General features: G+C 30.6%; 1 protein-coding gene across 2 annotated transcripts in view; it reads left to right on the top strand.

Annotated features, from left to right (window-relative positions):
* LOC118180854 (uncharacterized) overlaps positions 1-23,295 on the top strand; it is a 117,736-nt gene that overhangs the window by 14,104 nt on the left and 80,337 nt on the right. For both annotated transcript variants that reach the window (XM_085809612.1, XM_085809613.1), the window contains exons 2-3: positions 15,567-15,651; positions 16,716-16,779. In XM_085809612.1, the coding sequence (XP_085665738.1) occupies positions 16,728-16,779 (52 nt within the window). In that variant the 5' untranslated portion in view covers positions 15,567-15,651; positions 16,716-16,727. The remainder of the gene's footprint in view (positions 1-15,566; positions 15,652-16,715; positions 16,780-23,295) is intronic.

Raw genomic sequence — 23,295 nt, 5'->3', positions numbered from 1 at the left:
AATCTTTCGGACCCATTCTTGCCATTTTTTGCAGTTTTGCCTCTGCTTAATAATTGCACTTAATAGTAAAGTTTCAGCTATTTAAAAAAAAATCATCTCATTCGGAGAACTTGCCGCAAACATACAGAAGCACATCGAAGTAATAAGATACAGCTGTATTGACGCTATATTACGGCGTCACATGATTTTTGTTCAAAATAATTCTATTGGTTAAACGCACTCTTTGGAAGCGTACTCGTTTGGATGCTTTTATGCTGGTGACGTAAAAGCACGTTCGTCAGCTACGTTTCGAGCGTACTCGTGTGAAGGGGCCTTAAGAGTATTATGCCTATGGAACCTTTTCTTTTTTATATAGACGTTCTTTGTTTAGAATAGAATTGCCTCCATGTATTCTATTCTAACCCCTCCATGTGCGGTACACACGAGATTTGGAGACATTATGATGAATAGTAAATGGGTCATTTTGGTGTTGGCAATAATTTTCAAAATCGTGCCAAGGCCGTACTGGGATTTTACCGCAAAATCTTTTAAACTTTTTTTTGTTTTTAATAAATGCTTTATTTGTCACTTTTCAGTAAAATAAAAAAATAGTAACCAGCCATCTAGGCACTTTAACTATAGTCGCTAAAATATCGTTGATTATTCTAATTCAATTTTTAAGTAATTATCTTTAGTTTTATGTCATTCGTATCATTTAATGTTGCTTCTTCCCTTTAAATTTATTTATTATTAGTAAATAATACTTTTGAATTTCAGGAAATTTTCTCTGGCATAATCCTGAAACTAATTCTAGCAGTATGATGACATAACATCACAAAATTTAATGCACATACTTTTTGCTTAAGTGTGCTGCTAAATAAATATAAAATACCCAAATTTATTAAAAAATATCATTAAATAAATTTCTTTTGTTTGTCTTGAAAAAAAAAAGACATTTTTAATCCAGATTGGGCAGATTCTAATTTCAATCCTCAGTGGAGAAAACAACTCCTATTATAAGTATAATAGTAATGCTTTGGGAATTATATTTATATGCATATATATATAAGACATGTAATTGCCAAATTTTTGTGTTTTCAGGTAATACCATAATTAATTTACCTTTTAGCACAGCCAACATGCATAACACTAATAGACTGGAATTTTCTTAAAACACACCTGGAAAAGTCAGGAAATTTCATTCTCCTGTTTAAGTGGCTGTAATTATTAGATCCAACAGAGCTGAATATTCCTTATTTTTGAAGATTTTATTTTCAGCGAGTTTCACTGTAGCCTGTGCAGTTTGAAATAGTAAAAATTTATGTCTAAAATTTAAAACTTGTATAAGCTAAAGTAAAAAGTGCTTGAGTCACTGGGTACTGTTCTGATCAGGGCCGGATCTAGAAATGTATGTATGCTTGATGTATGGGTTCATGTATGCATATATATAAGCACTAATGTATGTGTGTGTGTATACATTTACACATGTAGTATATGCATATACATACACACCTTCAAACGTTCATACATTTCTGAATCAGGTGCTGATAACAGAGCAATACCGTAAATGGTATAAGCTAAAGAGATTTATGCTAAGAATATATTGGTTGAGATTGACCAGTATTTAAAGGCTTTAAGCTGAATGCAATATAATTTTTTAATTAATTAATAAGAAAAATTTGAGTTTCTTTGGGGAAAGGGACTGATTATTTCTCAGTTTTATGTTTTGATAAGCACTAATATGTAAGTACTATTGTGAGTTGGTGACTTTTTTTAAAAAAGAACTCCAAACTGTCATTATGTATTGTAACTCCAAAGTGTCATTATTGTATTGTATACATCAACAAGAAGATAATTAAGAATATAACTATAAGTATAAATTAGAACTATTAAATAAGGATCATATGATACATTAACACTATACATACTATATTATATGATACATTACTGTTCTGTCCATGTATACAGTGATTTGTTTTTGCTTAAAAAAGATGGGAATTGTAAGAGTTCAGCATTGTGCTTTTAAAACATTATGTTTTCTTACATAATTGAAGACAGAAGAGAAACACACCAAATGAAGCATAAAATTGGTAATGCGACAACCTTGAGTTTGGTATAGATTTAAAGTAAAGATCTCTAATCTAAGATCTTCAATAAATCTAAGCCAAACTCAATTTTTTGTGTTACTAATTTTATGAGGATACTCAGATAACCGGCACTTGGCACGGTTCCTGAAATTGCATTCACCAGCTTGGACGATAGGCTCCAAGCAGTGGGAAGAGTATTTAGGTTGCTAGCCCACATGTTAAATAAAATATGGAAAATGAAATGGATATTTTTTATCTATATGTAGATACTTTCCGTTGGGTTTTGTTACTTCGCACATAAATCTTTGTTCTGATGATCACATGTCAGTAGACGTTTTGAATTCGCAGCTTAATTATTTTCTAAATTAATTACAGCTGTAATTAGAATAAGATAATTTTATTTTTATACAAGAAAATTACAAAATACACTCCTTTTCCTTGCTGCTGGCGCACATTATACCATGTGTATTTACATATAATTAATTTCTAAATAAATTTTTAATTTATTTAAAAATTTTAATTATAGACTTAAATAAATTAATTACACTTCTAATCAGAACAAAATTTTATTTTTATAGGATAAAATATACTCTTTTTCTAACTCATTGCTTGTATTTCTAAATAATTTCTAATTAGAATGAAAAAAAAATTCAGTTATCTACTTAATATTTAAATATATGGGAGTCTGGCCGTAACAAACAGGATTTAATTTCTAAATAAATTACTTGTACTTCCCATATGAACATATACATTTTTTAAATTTTGGAAGTCCATTTTTTTAATCTAACCAAATGCTTTTTTTTCTAATTATGTCCATGTATGAATAGAATTAGGATTATTTAGAATATGAAAAGCACTCCCGGGCTATTTGCTTAAGGAGAGGGAAGCCCGTTAGCTGGGTCATGACTCCAAGATGAACTACCAGTGTGCAACAGTTTTACCATTAGGCCGCTGAAAGACACCCTGTATCATAAAATCAGTTTAACTCCTCATAATCAAATTTATATTCAATTATAATTATTAAAAATGCAATATAATGATAATCAGACTTTGAAATGCTAATAAGTTAGTATAAAATAAACAAACATTATTCTGCTATTTTTCTACGTCAAACATATTTCACTGATTTCTTTAGAGGATTCTGTAGATTAAAAGTTGAGTATATCAGTAAAAAATCTAACCATTAGCCAAAATGTGAGCGTTTCTTTAATTTTTCAGAGAAAATGAATAAAAGTTAATTAAATTTGTATTTTCAAATCGTTGAATAAGATTTATATTTTTCTGACGTGTTACTCATATTCAAGTTTAATAGTAATGAATGCAAAATAAACTGAAACTTCAAATAAGTAAAACATAGAAATCTCTGTATCACTGTATTTACAACAAATGCATAACTGAAATACGTTCGCCAACGACATCAAATTGCTCCGGGGGGGAGGGGTGCCAGTTTGAAACCACTGTTAGAGACAGCGTTCAAACTGCACAAAAATATTTTATGTTTTAGCTTTTTGTGGAATAAGTACAGACAAATTCAATTAACTTTACCATATTTTATTTGCTTGGTCTCTTTCCGAAATTTAAACTATTGCATAATGTTGTGAAAAGCCATAGAAGCTATGTTACAAATCTTGTTTTCATGCAGTTGTGCAATTCAGGATTACATTTCTTTATTTACCTACATGAGAAGCTATTTTCACACTTAAACAGGAGGGGAAAAGAATAAAAATAACCCTCTTAACTTTATTAAGCAAAATTATGTACATAAAAGAATTCGGAATGTCCAATATAAACCGGATTGGATGATGATTGAATAGCCTGGAATACATTTCGAGGATATAATATGTTGTGGAAATACATGCATAATTTATTTTTTAAAACTTTCATCTTTAACTATGTGATATGTATTGCATTTTTGGTGTCATTACTGCATTTATATAAAGAACATGTTTTCAAACATATATAGCCATTATTATGGATATTTGTTCAAATTAATGGTAAGAATTAAAAAAGAAAAGTATAAAAGTTTATATATCATAATCTAAAATAGTAAGATGAAAAAAAGTATGTAGATTTTACTTAATCACAACAATAACTTCATTGTTTACAATATGTTCTATTTTTATGGTTTACCTTCTTGATGTAAATGCTACACCTTTACCTTACATGATTTGCGTCCAACAGAGATTTTCCCTAATACTGAGCTGAACAGGGAATTTTTGGAAAGTGCTTTTCGATGCCACTTTTCTCTTAGCATAAAAAAAATTCCTCACGGGAATATGGTGATTTTTTGCGATTCAAGATAAAGGGAAAAAATGCACCAAGAACTGCTTATCTGAGATTTCCCAATTTTATGAATATACACATCAGCAATTTTGCTTAAAAAATTAAATCTTCTTAAGGCATTGGGGACATCTTAAGTGTTGTGTATTATACATTTAACCTTTTTGCAATTTATCGCAGTTATATGACCAATTTGATACAATTCCGACTTTAATTTCGTCATCATCTTCGAAAAGTCATCCAAAATATTGGTCATCTTCAAGTAAAAAATCTCTGGAATGACAGTTTTTAAACCAATTCTGACAGATGTGTTCTTGTAAATCAATCAACACCATAAACTTCACATATCTCTTACTGAGTGTTAGCCGCTTTCTTGCCTTTATGAAAATAAAAGTAAAATATGTCAAAAGTGTTTATTTTTGTGCCCCAGGTTAAAATTGACTATAAGCTAAAAATTGTGAAAAAAAAAATTCATGGAATTTCTTTCTCTGGCAATATAAAAGTGTCAGTTGCCAAATCTCAAAAGAAAAAAAAAAAAATACAGAATTGGCAAAAGGATAACAAAGCGAGCAAAACGTTATGTGCAAATCGAAGTTATTATCTTGCAGTCCTCGTATAACTCTGTTGCAAAAATTTATTTTTATGGCAAATAAGTTCTATTTCAGTTTAATTCAGTCTAGGTTAGAAGTGATAATTGTTTTACTTGTGTATTGGGAGAGTTTGTATACATATATACTAGGTGAAATGGAGTGAATTCGGGTGATGCTTTTATTTGGGGGGATGGACAAATTAATTAGGCTTCTTCTCATAAATCCATCGTTGATCTGATGATTTATGTTGACATTACGCTTGGCGATGATTACAGATTTAAGCTAAATGCACTAAAAATGTTGAGAAAAAATTTACTAAAAATTTGTTTACATATGCTAAAAATAGATTTTGTTGATGATACTCATAGACCCAAAGGGGGGTCATTTAAGACTATTTGAATTAAGAATAACTGATTTGTTATTCACAATAAACTCGAAACCAGCGCCAGGGCTCATACGGCCGCATCGGGTCGCAGAATTTAGGACCCACAGAGACTGGATTAGGCGGTAAGATATCTAGCGGCGGCCCTGAATAACGGTTAAGTATATGTGAGAATTTACTCAGAACTCTGATAAGCCTTAACCATGTGCAGGAAATAGACATAAGTATAATAAATAACTAAACTAATACAATTCAGGCTTAATTGTCTCAGGATGCGATAGAAGCAAGATCAAATTTAACGGAACAACTTGTCATTAGTAGCCAAGCTCATGATAATAGCCACTAGTTTTAAAGGTTTTCAGATATTGTAAAACAATTGTGGAATTTTCCAATTAACCCTTTGTGGCGCACTATACTTTACAGTCGGAATTTCAACAAAAAAAGTTTTATGCAGTCTATTTAAACTTAATGGGGTATACATGTAAAGTTTTGTAAAAATTGCACTTACCGTTTTAATTTTGTGGGTGTTCCATGAGGTGGAACACTGTGTGGCCAGAGCTCTTACAGGCATGACTAAGCGAGCAATGTGGTGAAGCACAAAAATTAGTAGAAGCTTTTGTATAGAATCTAAAAACACTGTATTATGGCTGTATACGTGGTTTTCTGGATATACACAATATCCTTGAATATATTTGGATAAATGAGATAAATATATGTATATGCACAAGTCCTATATTAAAAAAAAAAAATATTTAAAAATTTTTCGATTTCTTAGCTTTGTGAAATTGTTCAAAGCATGTCGCACCTTTTTGATAGAAGCACAAACCAACTTTGCAGGTTTTGTACACAAAACTTGTTTTATGATGACTCGAGCTACTGAAAAAATTCCCGCCTGAAAACTACTCGAAAAAATTTCAAGATGCCCATGTTGGGGCTTTCATAGTACAAACCACATCTTACCCCTCAATACTGCTTTGTTTGAATTCATACCCCCAAAAACAACGGAAACAGAAAACATATACAAAGATGTTTACTCCTAAATTGGATGTTCTGATGCGTAATGCATGAGATCGCTAAAGGCGTAGTGTTCCCAATGATGGAACACCCTGTTTTATTCGATGATTTTGTGCATGCATTTGGTATGAAAAATTTAAAAAATATAGAACAAATAATGTAGAGAAAAGCCATTAAAATTATATAGAAATTTTTTTTATCACAAAAAAAAAAAAAAAAAAAAAAAAAAGAAAATTACTTGAAAATAAATGGATTTTAATAACACATCATAGGTGAGAATTCTGGGTCTCCTGGTGATATATTGCCATATTATTTAAAAAGGAAAGTTCAAAGTGTATTATAAGGCATTTTTATCCATTTAGGGTTGAATTTAACTGTTTCAGAAACGATTCAAGTTGGGTGTTCCATGTAGTGGAACACTGAGCAACAAAGGATTAACGGATTTTGTAAAGAAATGTGGAGAAGTGTTAATAAATGAAGGTGATGTAAAAGAAGTTTTTCATTGTGATGACAATGCTTCTCAATCATCAATCAAGTTAATGAATGGTGAAATAGGTAGTATGGTTCTAGATCCATAAAATACCGCTACCAATAGTGAAGAAAGTGACAGAGAAGTTATTGAAAACAAGAAAATTTTGATTGCTAAGTTAGTTGGAATTCTCAAAACAGCAGTTATAAGACTTCAACAATGTAACTGAACAAGAGATTATGTGTGTCTACAGAATTAAAGAGAAATGATTAGCACAAAAAACAAAGCAACTTGAACAACTTACCTTGAAAAAAAGTGTTTAATAAGGCAAACAAATAAATATTAAGCTTTTTTTTTTTTTTTTTTTTTTGTAAATTTTGATATACTTCAGATCATAAATACTTCATTATTTCATATTTTTAATTTTATAATTTCTACATGCCATCTTACTAGATTAAAAATGATCTAATATCCAGAAAAACCGCAAATCCAGAATCGCCGTAGACCTGATGATTCCGGATTTCGGACTTCGTACTGTATCACTTTTCAAATCATTGCCACTAAATACTACCACCCTGTATTATATTTGAAGAAATTAAATAATGAAGACTGCATAAATGTATGTGTTTCTCGCATTGTGATAAAACAACGGTGCCTAGAGTCATCCAATTTTGAATGACGTAATCCTACTACGAATATGGGCATCCGAAAGTCCAAATTTGGAATTTGTTTAACTATCAATTTCATATTTGGTAAAACATTTTTGCCTAACAAACTCAATGATTTAAAAGCAAGCATTGGCAACACTCTACAGGGGTGGGGGGACTTTTTTATCTCCAGCGTGCGGAACTGTGTATCGGAAATTCTAAAGATATGGTCATTTTAAAATTATTTTGTGACATTGCTGTTGAACTGAATTTTATGGTTTAAGTGCAAAGAACATGATATTTAATAAATAAACGTAACACACAAAACGATGAAAAAAATGCCCCATTGGACATAATTCAAAATCTGAAAGCCTTCAGATTTTCTTTCTCCTTTTTTATGATTTATTTTTTAAATTTGTGTTTTTAAATAATTTTTATAAATCTTTTGGAAAACTTTCTGTAGTATAACCTATAAAATTTTTAACATCATCTTGAAGTAGATATATTTCTAGGCACACCTGCAAAAAATTAGTTTTTTTATTCAAAGCTTTCTAAGATGTACATAAATTTACATATCGAATGTTTTGAAATGTGGCATCTTTTTTTGAGCAAAAATAATGCCAAACGCACTTTGTTAAAATTATTTGAAAGTATAAGCGATTACTTTTTTCCGCTCGTCTACAATGGAAAAAAGAGAAGAAAAATAGGTTGCTATAAATGAAGAAGTTCACCAAGAATAATTTACTAAAACTGAAAAAAATACGACAAGATAAAGTTTTGAATTTCTTGGTTAATTTCTCACCAAATTAAAAAAAAAATAATATTTAGGCATAATTTGAGTAGTAGAATTGAAATATGGAAAAAAAATTCGCACGTCATTTCAGAAAAAGTCCAATTTTTGTGTCAAAATACCTATGTTAGAAGAATGCTATATATAAATCTAATATATATCATAAGTCGCTCTTTCGAGACATGAGAAATGCAATTTAAATTTCGTCAATTGGCCCACTAGAACAGGAGATATAGAACTATCTTTTTTTTTTTCTTTTTTCTTTTTTTTTTTTTCTTTTTTTTTTTTTTTCACTGTACATCTTTGGTAATCTCAAACATATTTATTTGAGATTAACAAAGAACAGAACTTTCCAACTTTATACCAAGATAAATTAGGTACATCACGTGGTATCATAGGTTCCCTTTGTTCTGATATTCATTACAAATAGGATATTTTGAAATTTTATCTTCTATCTGCTTGTTCATAAGTGAGCAAAACAGAACATTTCTAGTTCTCTTCCATTCCAAAGTGACCCTCATTAATTAAATTTAATATCTCTTTTTGTATGGAAAAAGGGATAATTACCCTTCCTCCTCTAAAAAATAAGGTCAATTTCCATTGTCGACTCATCTCTATAGTCCCAAAATACTGAAGGATCCAGCTGATGTTTCCTTTCTGCCCACCTCTCAAAATGTTATTTCTTTAAGCACTTAGTGTAGACTCACATTTACAGAACTGAAGAAGGAAAGTGCTCACATTCACTTTCCTTCTTCATTTCATAAATTTTGTTGTCAGAAGCTGGAATCAGCATACAAATTTCTGTATCTTCATTATTTTCTGTTATATTCAAATAATGCTGTACTTAAAGTGTCTGCTGTTAGTAAGTCTTTCCCTTTTTGTAATGTACATCTAGATCATATTTTTGTAAATTTAACAGCATTCTTTATAATTGCTGAGGTTATAAGGTATTTCTCCCACTTTCTTAGCATGCCTTTGCGGTGTAGTGGACGAGGGCATTGCTCATTTTTCACATGTCCGGCTTCGAAATAACCTAATGTCTCTACAAGGTGCCTTAAAAAAGGTAAAGAGGCTTTCTAATGGTCTGGGGTCAGTTTTAAGTATGTTTGCCATATACACACACACACACACACACACACACACACTGATGAAATTTAGAGCATCCAAAAGTAATAGTTAAATTATTTTTTTTTTATAGCTGAGCATAATTTTTCTGACTTTTCGTTAGAGCTTTGGCAGCATAAATATTTGTTTGATTTTCTTGCAGTAAAAGTGCACCTAATCCTTCCGAACTTACATCTACTGAAGGAGTTACATCCTTATCAACATCATAGAATCTTAACATGGGTGCTTTTACAACCAGTTCTTTAAGTGTTTCAAAAGCTTTTTGTTTTCTAGTACCAGAGAAAATTTTTCTCAAGTAAGCGTCTTAATCGTGCACTAATATAGTAGTTCAATTTGGAATAAATTTGGCTAAGTAAATAATCATTCCTATAAAATCTTTATAGAGACTGCATGTCTGTAGGTTGTGGTATTTTTCAGTTTTTTTCTCTGTAAAATAATCAGGTTTTAACCCATTTTCATTTAAATTATGCCATATCTAATTCACACGAATAACTTTTATTTTACACTTAGCCTTACTGAATTTCAGATTATTTTCTCAAGCCCTCTGGAATTAATTTAATATCTCTTTTTGTATCAAAATACCTCTGTATACCTATGTTTAAGTAGAAGGTCATGTTCGTTTTCATTAGATCCCCATGTTAAGATATTATTTGCATTGAATGCCTTCTAGACCTTCCATTACTAGTTTGATTTTCTTGGGCAAGTTCCTGGAGCTGAACATATGCCAAGTGGTAATCTTTTAAATTTGTTTCTGCCAAAAGATGTGTTTAATTGATACAGATTGCTAGTTTCTTTGTCAAGCTGGATTTGCCAAAAAGCATTATTAGTATTTATAGCAGAAAATATTTTTGCTTTTGCCATTTTAGTGACAACTTCATCTATAGTTAACATAGGGTATTGTTCTTAGTTTATCGCTTTTCAAAATCTCTAGGATCTAAACATATTCTTATTTGGTCAGATATGACAACAGTGACCATTGAATTTACATTCTCAATAAAATTTTAATTTTCCATATTTTTCTACAATATTCCATAAATTTTGTCTTAATTTCATTTCTTTACCTTCTGCAGGGAATGTATTATATATTTCAAGACTGTAAATTCCTATTACTTGAAGAAAAGTATTAACTCACCCCGTCTCTTTATTTATGTAAGCCACTGGCTACTTTATGTATTTTGAATGACTGCAGCTATCTTTGCTAGTTTGAAGCAAGATTTCCATCAAATTTCGTTAGCTCTGGTGGTTTTAAACTTTCCATTTTGAAAGCAAAACACTCCTGGCATTGTATAAAAGAAAAGAGGGTATAATTTTAACTGATTATTATAAGCATGGAGAATTATAGAGTACTGCAGTGCTGACATAGTTCTATTTTTACATTTCCAAAAGTATTGCCTTTCACCAATTGGTAAATACTCAGTGTTAAATGTTGCCATTTACGAATTACTAAATATTAAATGTTACACAAATGACTACAGAAAGAGGAAATATTTAACTCCTTATTCCACGAATTCATTGAGGTCGGAATTCTATTCATACTCAAATTGTACCTTCCTTTTTCTCTCGAAAGCCTCGGAAAAATCTTCGAATGAATGACTTCAAAAGATAAGAGCATTGCACATGTATATTTCAGATTCTTTATAAGGTCTTCGTGGTGTGATGGTCGGCACGCTGAGCTGGTATTCCAGACATCTGCGGTTCGATTCCCAGCAAAGGCATTGTTAATTTTTCATCTTTCCTGCTTCCAAAATACCTAATGTCTCTACAGTGGCGCCCGAACTAAAAGGGTGGTGAATGATGATTTCTCCCTACCCAGGATTTGGCGATTGGGTCCCCTAAAAACCCCAGTCACCCTTTAAAAGGGGGTGTATATAAGGTATTTCTCCCACCTTTTTGGCATGCCTTCGTGTGTAGTGGTCTGAACACCGAGCCGGTATTCCTGAGGTCCGCAGTTCGATTCCCGGTGAAGGCATTATTAATTTTTCATTTTTCCTGTTTCCAAAATATGTAATAGCTCTACATCTTCATAAAAATAAAGATGTGCATTATATGGTGAATACACCTAAAAATTAAAAAAATGCAAGTTTGAAATTATAGGTGCACAACATACGATATAGCTAATCTGCCGTGACAAAAGTTTCCTAATTTTATGCAAGATGTGTTAATTGGTATTGTGAGTAATTAATGGTATTTTCTTATAAATTTATAAACAGTGAAATTGGACATTGCATGGTTCATTGAGTGTATGATTACAGTAAATTCATCTATAAATTAAATTGACATTAAAGTTCTTTGAATTAAGCTGCTCATTTTATTTAAGTAACGTTTTGCAGTTTCATCCGTTAATCAAATTTAACATTGCTGTGCATAATTGATTTGTATGAACAAATCAATTATGCACAGCAGTGTTAAATTTGATTAATGGTAGTGAGTAATGTTAAATTTGTATGAACAAATCAATTTAAGTTGTCTTCTATCTATTATTTGGTTGTATTATACTCGGTGGGCCACAGAAAAGTAACCTTCTTTAGGGAATAATATGAGATTATTCCCAGTAACGGAGTTGCCAACTCTCGGACAGTTCTCCCGCCAACCTGATTTTCAATGGATTTCTCCCGACTTTTTTCTCATTCTTAAAATTTCTTGCAATTTTTATGTATCTTGGCTTAATACTTCGTTCTTTGCACCAAAAAAAAAGTGATTCTGGGCGTCACTAAAAGAAAACCAAACTTGTTTCGTCAGTGAGAAATTCTGCAGCGTTTCTGCTTTGTGAGTGTGACCACATGTGTTTGCAAACATTGTGTTCTGATTCTCCAATCAGCATCGAGTGCCAGTGCGTATCATCTGGCATATATTAGCCAGTGAGCACAAACCAAGATCAAGGCTGTTATTTCGTTCATCTTGTTGCTGACCGGTGTGAGTGCACATGCTTTCGAGAAATAGTTTAAGAAATTACAATCTTTTGTGTTAGTTATGTCTGCGAAAAAGGTAAAGTACTCATGTACTTTTCAAAAAGCTTACACAGATGACTTTCTTTCTATTTATTTCCTCAAGGAAATGTAATACATTTGCAATGTCGTACTGTTTGTCATTGCGAATTTTCGATTTCGTATCGTGGAAGGGCCGATGTTTTCAAACACGTGCATACACAAAAACACAAGGACAACATGAATGCTGTTGGGGGAAAAAATAAAAAATTAGATTTTACTGTGGAAACAAAGGACCAAAAAGTTACTAATGCCGAATGCATGTTCTCTGCCTTTTTACTTGAGCACAACTTGCCACTGAATGCATCAGATCATGCTGCAGCTTTATTTAGAAAAATGTTTCCCGATAGCAAAATCGCTAAGAAATATTCAAGTGCATGGACTAAAACGGCTGCAATTGTTAAAGAAATGGGTATGAGAAATAAATCTTCAGTTATTGACTGCATTAAAACAGCTCCATTTTGCCTCTCTACCAATGGAAACAAAATAGTCATAGATAGTTAAGCATAAGCATATAAGCAAAATAGCATCTTAATCATGAAAGATGATGATATTGATGTTGCAGCTGATAAATTGCAGTCACAGTTTTGCAGTTTACAATTGGAAAAATTGGATAAAGTTATAAAACCAGCTAGGATTGACACCCAGTGAAGTTTAATTGGGAAACTGAAAGGTGCTGATGGAATTTTTAAGTATAGTGAACTGTCTAGAATAATGTTGGACATTCTGACAATTCCCCATAGTAATGCAGAATGCGAAAGGATTTTCAGTGTAGCTGTGAAAACAAGGACTAAATTTAGATCTAAAATTAGTAATGACACATTAGAAAACCTTTTATTAGCAAAAGCAGGCCCACGGGGTAATTGCTATGACAGAATTATGAAGTTTCTTTCTTAATGAAAGCAAAATCTGTCACTGTTAAACTATTTGCACGAAAACTAATTAAAATATTATTTTTTGTTAAAAGATGCAAATAATAAAAATGTTTTTTACAAGTAAGTATTTTTGTGCTGTTTGTTTAAGAATTGGTAACTGAAATTTCAGATATTTGTTTAGTTAATTCATTATTAAAAAATACCTTTTTATCATTTAAAAAGTCTTTTCGTCGTTGAGAAAAATCTCCTGATTTTTTGAGTGTCTTAGATTGGCAAGTGTGCCAGATGTACAGGAGTAAATAGGAAGGCAAAATAAAGCTGGAACAATGCTTTATATGGTGATACCAAGTTAGATAGTTTGCAGACCAAGATGAAAGGTCATTGGCCTCATCCAAAGAGTGTGTGGCTGGGAATTGAAGACAGGATACTTACCTATGGCCCACTCTGTATAATTTGAAAAAAGAAAAAAAAGTATATGTATATATTGTCGAGTGCATAATTTATTAACCCTTTGAGAGGCGGTGGTCGTGCCCTGAAACCACCAATTTTCGAAATATTTTCCGCTCTTGTTTCCAAACTGTTTGAGTGAAAACCGATTGATTACTTATCTTTTACCTCTAAATAATGCAAAATTACTGCAGAACTATACATTTTTAGGTCTTAGTATTTTAAATCAGATGCCTTTTAAAATTCATTTTCAGTGAGACAAAATAACTTTCTTTTATTTATATTAATAACTTAAAATTAAAAAAAATTTATCTCACATCATTATTTCTATCACAAACAATAAAAATACAGCAATAATTAAACTGCATATATAAACAACCTGTGTATATTTATGGTATTTTCTTTGTGGTTTCAGGGCGCGACCACTGCTCCACTAGAGCATTGCGCTACAATGCTCACATTGCCCTAGAGGCTCGGTGGTCGCACCCTGAAACCACTGCTCTTTATAGTAATGTTTGCTGCTTTGAAATAAAAGTGTTTATTTTCACCTGGATATAGATAAGGGGTTTTGAAATCACAGTTATTGTATTACCAAACAATACATGCACCTGCCCCCATAAAATATTTTTCGTTCCAGAGATTTTTCTCTGCTTTCAACATGCTTGCTCTCTATGCTAGTACTGTGATTTTCTAAATTATTTTGTGTGGTTCCAAAAAATTGCAAATATATTTTTGAATAATTAAAAATAGAAATCGCACAAAAATTTAATTAAATTTAAAATATTTTGCCAATATTTTATTTTCTACTGTTGAGATTCAAAATGCCTCGCAAAGGGTTAGAAATAGCTGATGCATTAGTGTTACTTGAAGAATTACCTTCAGATCCAGAATCAGTGGTCTCTGAGGATGAAAGTGAAGGAGAAGGAAGTACTCCTTTATCTCCTTCCCTCCTGCTTATGGAAATATAGAATATGAAAGTGATGATCAGTCAGAAAATGATGATATAAATTTACCAGGTCCTTCCAGAATTGCAGATGTAACATGGAATAAAATGCAGAATGTAGTGAAATCCATTCCCGAATTTTCTGAGGATTATGGCCCAACTGACAAAATTACCTCTATGGAAGATGCAAAACCCATGGATTATTATGGCCTTTTATCCATCTATTTATCCCAATTTCCTTATTATGTACATTCTTATGTTTTTACTGCTGCAGAAAAATTACATAAATTATAATTTTTTTTTCTGATGATATACTTTGTAAAATAAAGTAAAAAAATTATATTTGATGCAATTTTTAAATGCAGTTTTTTTTTAATTCACAAATTTCGTCATTCATTGGAAATACGTACGGAAAAAAGTAAGTTTTTTTTTTCCTACTAACTCAGTAAGTTTCAAAGTCCTAGGCACGTGCTGGTTTCACAGCGAAACCCCGCACCCACAGATTAATGGGGGGGGAGTAGGTTTTTTTTAATTCGTAAATTATTTGTCTCTAGGATCATAATATTCGATTTCTAGTGTTTTTAGTTAAAATATTTTTTAAAATAATATAGCGTGCGTCAAAGGGTTAAAGCTTTGGCCTTCTATTAGCATAAAATCTGTTATAAAAAAATATATGTTAGCAGTTTAAAGCAGAATAAACAGTGATACATATAAAAGCTAGCTCAATAAGCAAATGTGATGTGGTATGTATGACTGTGGTTTTTTTTAGTATTCTTAAATTATGGAAATGGGGGGGATGCTTTTGCAGTGTACATTTGTTCTGCATTAGAATTTTATTTTTTTATATGGTTAAACTGTTCGGTTGTGACTAAGTTTTATATATAATATTTTAAATGCATTTATTTAAGATTTTAAATACAAATGTATGTTTTTTAAAACTAGAATTATTTTCAGATTTTGCAAAGCACTGACATTCCACACACATTTGAATTTGGTTTCACTTCACTACTTCCTTATTTCACTTCCAGATTTGATATAAGTAAGTAACACCACTGCAGTTTAAGTTTTAATTTCTGCATTATTGATAATTGTTTGGTTATCAATTTCTTAAATATGACTAAATATAAACTTTAGCAAAAGTTGGCATTTAGCAAAGATTGTATTTGTTTCTGAATATATTGTGGATTTCGAAGAAGTCACGCTTCAAACCAGAGTTTTCAAGGTGCAAAAGTGTTTCATGTTGGGAGTGAGGTGGAAGTAAAATAAATAAGCTAAAATCAATAGAACAAGCCTTATCATGAAAAACAGAAATTAAAAGGGAAAATTAAGAAACTTGGCTTTAAAAGCTTTTGGGAATTATGGAAGGAAATTAATATCATTTAAAAAATAAGTTTTTTTTTTTATGTAATCTAATTATCCAGCTAAAAAAAGTTTTTAAATAATTTTAGCTGAGCTAAACCTAGAAGAGATCTTAGGATTATCCATAAAAATGTATTTATTACCTTTTCCGGTACAGAATTTTATGTATTTTAAGCCTGATTTTGAATACTTTGTAACCTAAAAATTAAAATCTAAAATGGATTCTTTGAGTATTGGGTTTTATTAAGAGGGAAATTAACTTGAAAGTTGAAGTTTTCAATAGTTAGAGCAAATTTTTAAATAGCAGAGGAAAAGAATGAAAGTTTTTTTACTGGTTAATTTTTTCTTCTCAATGAATGAAAAACAGACTTTTTTAAAAAAAGCTTTATCAATAAAAGTAAAAGAAAAGCATCAATCAGTGGCAGCCAATTTCAAATAATTGTGTTCATTCTAGGAAATGTAAAAAATTGGCAGCATGATTCGTGTTAAATTGAAAGGGAGTCAGTTCTGTTTGGTGGATAACAGGATTTTAGGCATTAGAACTTTTCTGACCAAATTATTTTACTTTTCCTGAATTTTTTGCAGCTTAGGGCCTTTCTTCATTTTATCAAGTTATATTTTTTCTGTTAATATTGAAAACCTTTTGCAATCGTAACTACTGAATGTGTCAGTTATTAATGTTAAGCATGGTATGTAAAACATTTAAATTATTTTGAGTTTTATGTTTCATTGTTGTTTTTATAGCTTTCATAAATCATGAAGATTGAAACTGAAGAAATTGATGAATCTGTAGTAACATTAGATACATGTGAGTATTTTACAGTTCAAAAAGTTTTAAAAAGATGACAATATTTTTTTTTTTTTTTTGTTATTTTTTCAGCCATCCAAAATAGGAATTTTTTTTATTTCACTCCTTATAGCAATTTTTTTCCTCCTGATTATTATGTCAGTAAAGAGGAATGTTGTGTTCTGTAAAAGAACTTTAAAGTAATTGAGAATTTCTTATAAATTTTGTTTATTTCTTAAAACAAATTTGAAGGTAATGAATTAAGCATTTTTAGTGGTTTCTATATTTTCTTCCTATCTATGTATAAATAAGCTTTCTAATTATTTTGGAAATTTTGTTCCCTGCATTTAACAGATTTTGTGCAATAAACGGTCATTTGGTATTCTTGTAAATTAAATTTTTTAATACCGTATGTTTCTTTGTATTAAGCCGAGAATTTTTAAAACTTTTTCTGAAGCTAAATTATGTATACAGATTCACTTATCTCGCAAAAAAGATAGGCACTTTTCTGTTAGCTGGGCTCAAGCATTGACTTGCCAAATATTTCACTTTTTATTTCCTACGTTTATGAAAAAAAATTTTTTTTGAATGAACTGAGGTATACATTTTAGAAACGGGAGTTGTATTATTTTCGAAACTGTTCATTATGTTGGTTAGGGAAGTCGTCACCAAAACGTAAAACCTGATGCTGGCAAAATTTACTCTCCACTTTTTCCATACGAATTTGTTTTTCATTTGTGGAGCCATGCTGAGCAGCCATACTGTCAGAATTTTCACCAAATGCGATCACTTGTAGTTTACGATTTGCCATATGAAGATTTCTATTCTGAACTCTCATTGTTGGCATCTGGCATTTTATTTTACGGTGATTTGATTTTAAAATCTTTTTTACCTGCTTGGCAATATTTTCACCCTCATGGTGACATATATGAATGTTAGAGTAATTTCTTTTATTCATTTTGTCTCGGGTTTTGAATTTTGAACAAATGTTTCTAAAAAAAAAAAAAAAAAAGATGTTTGACCTATATTCAGAAATATAATGGTATTTGAAGTAAACTTTTTCAGCAGATATCTTTTATAGCTTTTAAGTAATTTGTATTCTCATATTCTCATTTAGGCACTTAGGAGTCGTAATTGAATAGGCAATTAATTTTTTTTTTCAGATGTGTATAAGTTTAAAATTTAGCAGAGCCATATCTTTGTTTATATATTAATTATATCGAGATTCCACCTGACAGTACTAGAATTAACTTCATTTTATTTGACTTCAGAAAAAGGTGCTATATTCATTGAAACACATTTATATTCCAGTACTTGCAAGGTACTAATTTGTTACTATTGCTATTTGTGTATAAGACTGACTTTTGTTCTCAGTTTTTGGCAACATTGTTTTTTGTGCTTGTAAAAAGATGGAATTTCATGTATCTGGCAGCAGTAGAGAATGTTTTGGTTTTAAAAGGTACTTAAGTTATGCTGAATAATGTTTTTTATATGTTTCCTGTTATGCCTCGTTTCCACTACTGCGTACGAACGCGTTGCGTCAATTGAAAACACGCCTATGACATCCGTACAAGCGTTTCCACTGCCATGTATCCGTAGAATATTTTCATTTTCCACCGCTAGGTGTCACTGTAATATTTTGGCGTCAAACAAGCAGTTCGCGAGTTTCGACGCTGAACATCTGAATTTTTCCCGCTTTAAGTGAGTATTGTTTGTTTTGGATTTGATATGGATCCTGATGTAAAATGCAGAAAAGTTTTGTTTACTAAATTCCATGTTTTTGGAACTTTTTATTTCTGCTTATGAACTGCGAAAGTAAAGTACGCTAGCAATTTTTAAATAAGTAAGGTTATAATGCATATTATGAACATCACAAATTCCATAGAAGTGGAAGTAAATTTTTAAAACTTTTTGCGTTTCTAGAAACCTTAAATATCAATGAAATAATACATATATTATTAAAACTAAAATGTACTGTTGGTGAAAAAATAAACAAATAAATAAAATAAAGTTAAAGGAATTAAAAAATAGTTCGTACTTTAAAAATACAGAGCAACTGTAAAGAAAGGTTCACAATATTTACACAAAATTTGCTATGCTTCAATAATGCTGACTTCATGGTCATAGCTGGATAAGTTATTAGAAATCTCGTTTGTTTTAAAATGCACTATGGGCAGTTATATTTTATGCATAATCCATAAAATATTATTTTTAATTCATATCTCTTTTTATAGAAGTTATAAAAATAAGATTTTTCTCTTTATATATACACACATTAGGTAAAGAAAAGGAAGATATTTAATTAATTAATTCCTGCACTTCTGCTGTAGAGGATTGAATTTTAAAGCAATTATTATGCAGTCAAAAGTCGTTAATTCGGAATGATCTATGATCTGGACCTCAAAGCTACAAACTTTCCGCGCATAACGCATGCGCATAATACTTTCACGCATGCTAATAATACATTTACGCGTGCATGTTTACTGTATAACGGATGGTATAAGCTAAGCTAAAATTATCTAATTATCTATTTCAGTTAATGTTGCAGATTGCGTTGTTCCTTAATCTTCGAATTGGATCCGGCTTATTATTTTTTGCAGACTGTTAGAGCAATTTTATAAAAGTGAGCTTGAACTTTCGATTATGTCAAAATAGAATTTCCGATGCTGGAGCTACCAAAATATCTGCAAAGCGAAAGTATGTTTCGATGTCCATCAAACAGAAAATGGAATTGCTGCAAAAAATGGATAAAGGCATATCCTTTGTTTCTCTAACCATTCCGAAACCCGTTTATCAATTTCACGCTGCTCTGCGGGGGGGGGGGGCGTTGCGGCGCGCAATGAACTGGAAGTTGATCTGTCAGCGCTATTCTTATCTTCAGGGCAGATGTTTTTATTTTATTCAGCTTTATAATTCCTTACTAAATGTAGTATTTCATCTCGATGTATTCCATCTTTGATATGATTTAAATCAAATTCTTCGTCATTATAAATATCACGAGTACACATCAAATAGTTTTCTGATTGCAATTTTCTAATTTCAACTATGCATAATGTATGCTTTACGCATACGCGTGTTGAAAGAAATGTTTAATAAAGTAAACAAATAAATATTAAGCTTTTTTTTTGTAAATTTTTATACCCTTTAGATCATAATTGCTCTTTATTTCATAAATTACGCTTTCATATTTTTAATTTTATAATTTCTGCATGCCATCTTACCAGATTTAAACTAATGATCTATAACCCGGAAAAATCGATAATTCGGAATTGCTGAAGTCCCGACGAGTCCAGATTAAAGACTTTTGACTGTAGTAATTTTTTGTTAAAAAAATGTTAAGGGCATTAATACTGTCTCATGTTAATTGGTAATGAAAGTTTAGAGTCGTAAACATGCCAAAGTCTGAGCACATGTATATACATTCACGTAAAAGTGAAACAAATATATATATATCTACAGGGTTTCAAAATAAATTAAATTTAAATAATTCTCTTGCGCCATTGCTGCAAGGAATGAAATTTGAATTCAACAAACATTTTCTATTCATAAAAAGCAATTTAAAGTTAAATGAAATTTAATGCAAACAAATAAATGATTAATTATTGCTGCGAACTAATATACAATATCATTTAAATTCTGAGAGCATATGTAAATCAAGTGCAAGTATCAAAATCCATGAATAACTATATAATTCCAAAAATTTATTTATCCTATTATTCACTTATGCATTTTTATAATTTTTTTAGGATTAATAATTATTCACTTATGCATTTTTGTAAATTTTTTAGGATTAATAATCTATTCACTTATGCATTTTTATAATTTTTTTAGGATTAATAATTATTCACTTATGCATTTTTGTAAATTTTTTAGGATTAATAATCTATTCACTTATGCATTTTTATAATTTTTTTAGGATTAATAAATTTTGGGAATTATATATTTATTCATGGATTTTGATACTTGCACTTGATTTACATATGCTCTCAGAATTTAAATGATATTGTAGATTAGTTCACAGCAATAATTAATCATTTGTTTGCATTAAATTTAATTAACTTTAAATTTGCTTTTTACGAATAGAGAGAATGTTTGTTAAATTCAAATATATATGTACAGGGTAAGCTTTAAATTAGTATTATATAATTTTCAAACTTTTTTGTGGGGGGAAATTTAAATAAATAAGAGCATAAATAAAACAATATATTTATTTAACGCATATAATAATAGAAATAAATTATAAAACAAGAATATAGATGAAATTGCAACAAAAAGCTAAGAAAGTTGCAGACAGGGTGCAAAAAGCGTATGGGATTTGAACTCACGACCCCCAAAAGTAAACATTGTTACCGTCAGCTTTAACAATAAGTTTGCATCACACGGAAGTCACATGCATATTTTGGCTTATCATCAAGTAAATCAATTCTTAAAACTAAATTTTTTGGTCCTATTTCAGTGTGCTATCATCTGAAAAATTCACCAGAGTTTGTTCTTCAGCTTCTAGTACATTTTTTACAAAAAACAATATCTTTTAAAGTGATGTTCCAATTGAAGTTAAACGGGCTGCTAAAAATATATTTCGTGTGCTTTCAAATATATGTTTGCCAAAAAGATATGTTAAATTTGTATTTCCCTTTATAAATATACTCTTTAATGCAGTGGAATATTTAAAAGGCTATCAAATTTAATTTATAATTAACGTTTTTAGTTTTTACCTGTTTCAAAAGAAAAAAAAATTAACAAATCTTTTAATCATATCTAATTTGCTATAGCAGTTTGATATAGTCAGACGTTCATTTTCATTAAAGATAAATGAGTATGCAGAACTAGGAAATAATTGGCAGGACAAATTTTGCTATTTCATGGACTTGGAATTATAATTTTTTCTGCTGATTTTCTTGAACGCCTAATTTTATCTGCAAACAAGTACTGTAGTTGCAGTTATCTTATTTTTCTTATCTTTTTTAAACTAAATTCAGCTGATTGCTGTCTTTTTCAGCATGCAGATTTCTCGGTATAATGTTAATTCAGAAATAAGTAATTTTTAGCAAAACATTTTTTCCCTAAGCGAGTGTTCATCACTACTTCTGCCACCATTAATTTTTGGTGACTACACCTGATTGCTCCTTTTTTACCACGGGAGCCCAACGCATCCGCAGACATACGGATAGAAGTTGAACATTGTTGAACTCCATCCATACGTCATCCGTCACCGCACATCGACCGGATTGCAGATGTCAATCAAAGTAAATTCGCTCGCTGATTGGAGAAACGCAATGCATACGCAGCAGTGGAAACACAGCTTTAATGTTTCATAGAATCTTTTAGAAGTTGTTCTAAGTTATTAAACATTAGAAAGAGTACAGTTATTGCAGTAAAACCTTGAATTGCAAATGATTTGGTTTGTGAATGCTTTGCTAGATGAGCAAAAAAATTTAAAGAAATTTTCACTTAATAAACAAGAGATGTTGCGAATAACTTATATTTGTGATTATATTTCCCATTATACTTTTGCAACCTGTAGGGCAACATGGATTTTTACTTTTTATTTCTGACAACGGTTTCAGTAATTGTAACCATAGTTCCTTTTCCATGTCTATTTTTATTATGTTCATTTTGTATGCTTAATGTCAATATAGACGATGTTCTTTTGTCTCCGTTCATAATTGTTAGACTCTTAAAAGGTTTATAAGCCCAAGATGCTCTAACTGGGCAGAAAAAAGTTTAGAAGCAGAGCGGAGATAAAAGTAGCATTTCATAAGCTTAACATGACCGTTTTTTGTCAAATTAGTTTGCAGAAAATGAAAGCTGCAAAGATATCAGTTAAGCCAATTATGCAGAACAAGTGCTTGGCCTATTTGGAAATATCAAATTAAGTTCGTATTATCATGAAGGCTTAATACAGACATGAAATATAGAACTGATATACTGAAGATGAACTTAATATTTACATGTAAGAAAGTTAAGGAAAGATCCAAATTTGATATCTCAAAGCATCTATATCAAATTTTAAATTTAGGCAGAAATTAGCTCTTAATAAGAAAAACAGCAAAGAGTGTAATTATTGCCAACAGAGAGGACACTGAGTCAGAACATGCAAGAAGTAGATAACTACTGATGGGAAAACCACTAAAACCTACTCTACATATAGGGCTAAACTAAGGAGGTAAAAATGATGTTGCTGCAAATATGACAATCCTAACTGTAGATAAGGCAATATTTTCTGCTGAAGCAACTTTTGATGATTGGTTTGTTTGACAGTGGGACTTCAAAACATGTCAGTAACAGCAAAATTTGGGCATCACCTTAGCATTACTGCAGAAAATGGAAAATCATTACCAACAATTGGCAAAGGCACTATCAAGATAATGACAATTGTAAATGGGATAAATCAAATCGAAAAACCTAGAAAATGTCTGGTATTTTCCAGAAATAAATAAAAATCTATTTTCCTTGTTAGCAACTCAAGATAGAAACCAAAACAGTGTGTTTGAATCAACATTAAAGGACTGTTTAAAAATACATGGCGAAATATTT

The sequence above is a fragment of the Stegodyphus dumicola genome, chromosome X2 (assembly GCF_044657685.1).
Source record: "Stegodyphus dumicola isolate Sdum_Otavi_A_Nest chromosome X2, ASM4465768v1".
NCBI lineage: Eukaryota > Metazoa > Arthropoda > Arachnida > Araneae > Eresidae > Stegodyphus > Stegodyphus dumicola.
This window is presented reverse-complemented; position numbering and strand designations above follow the sequence as displayed.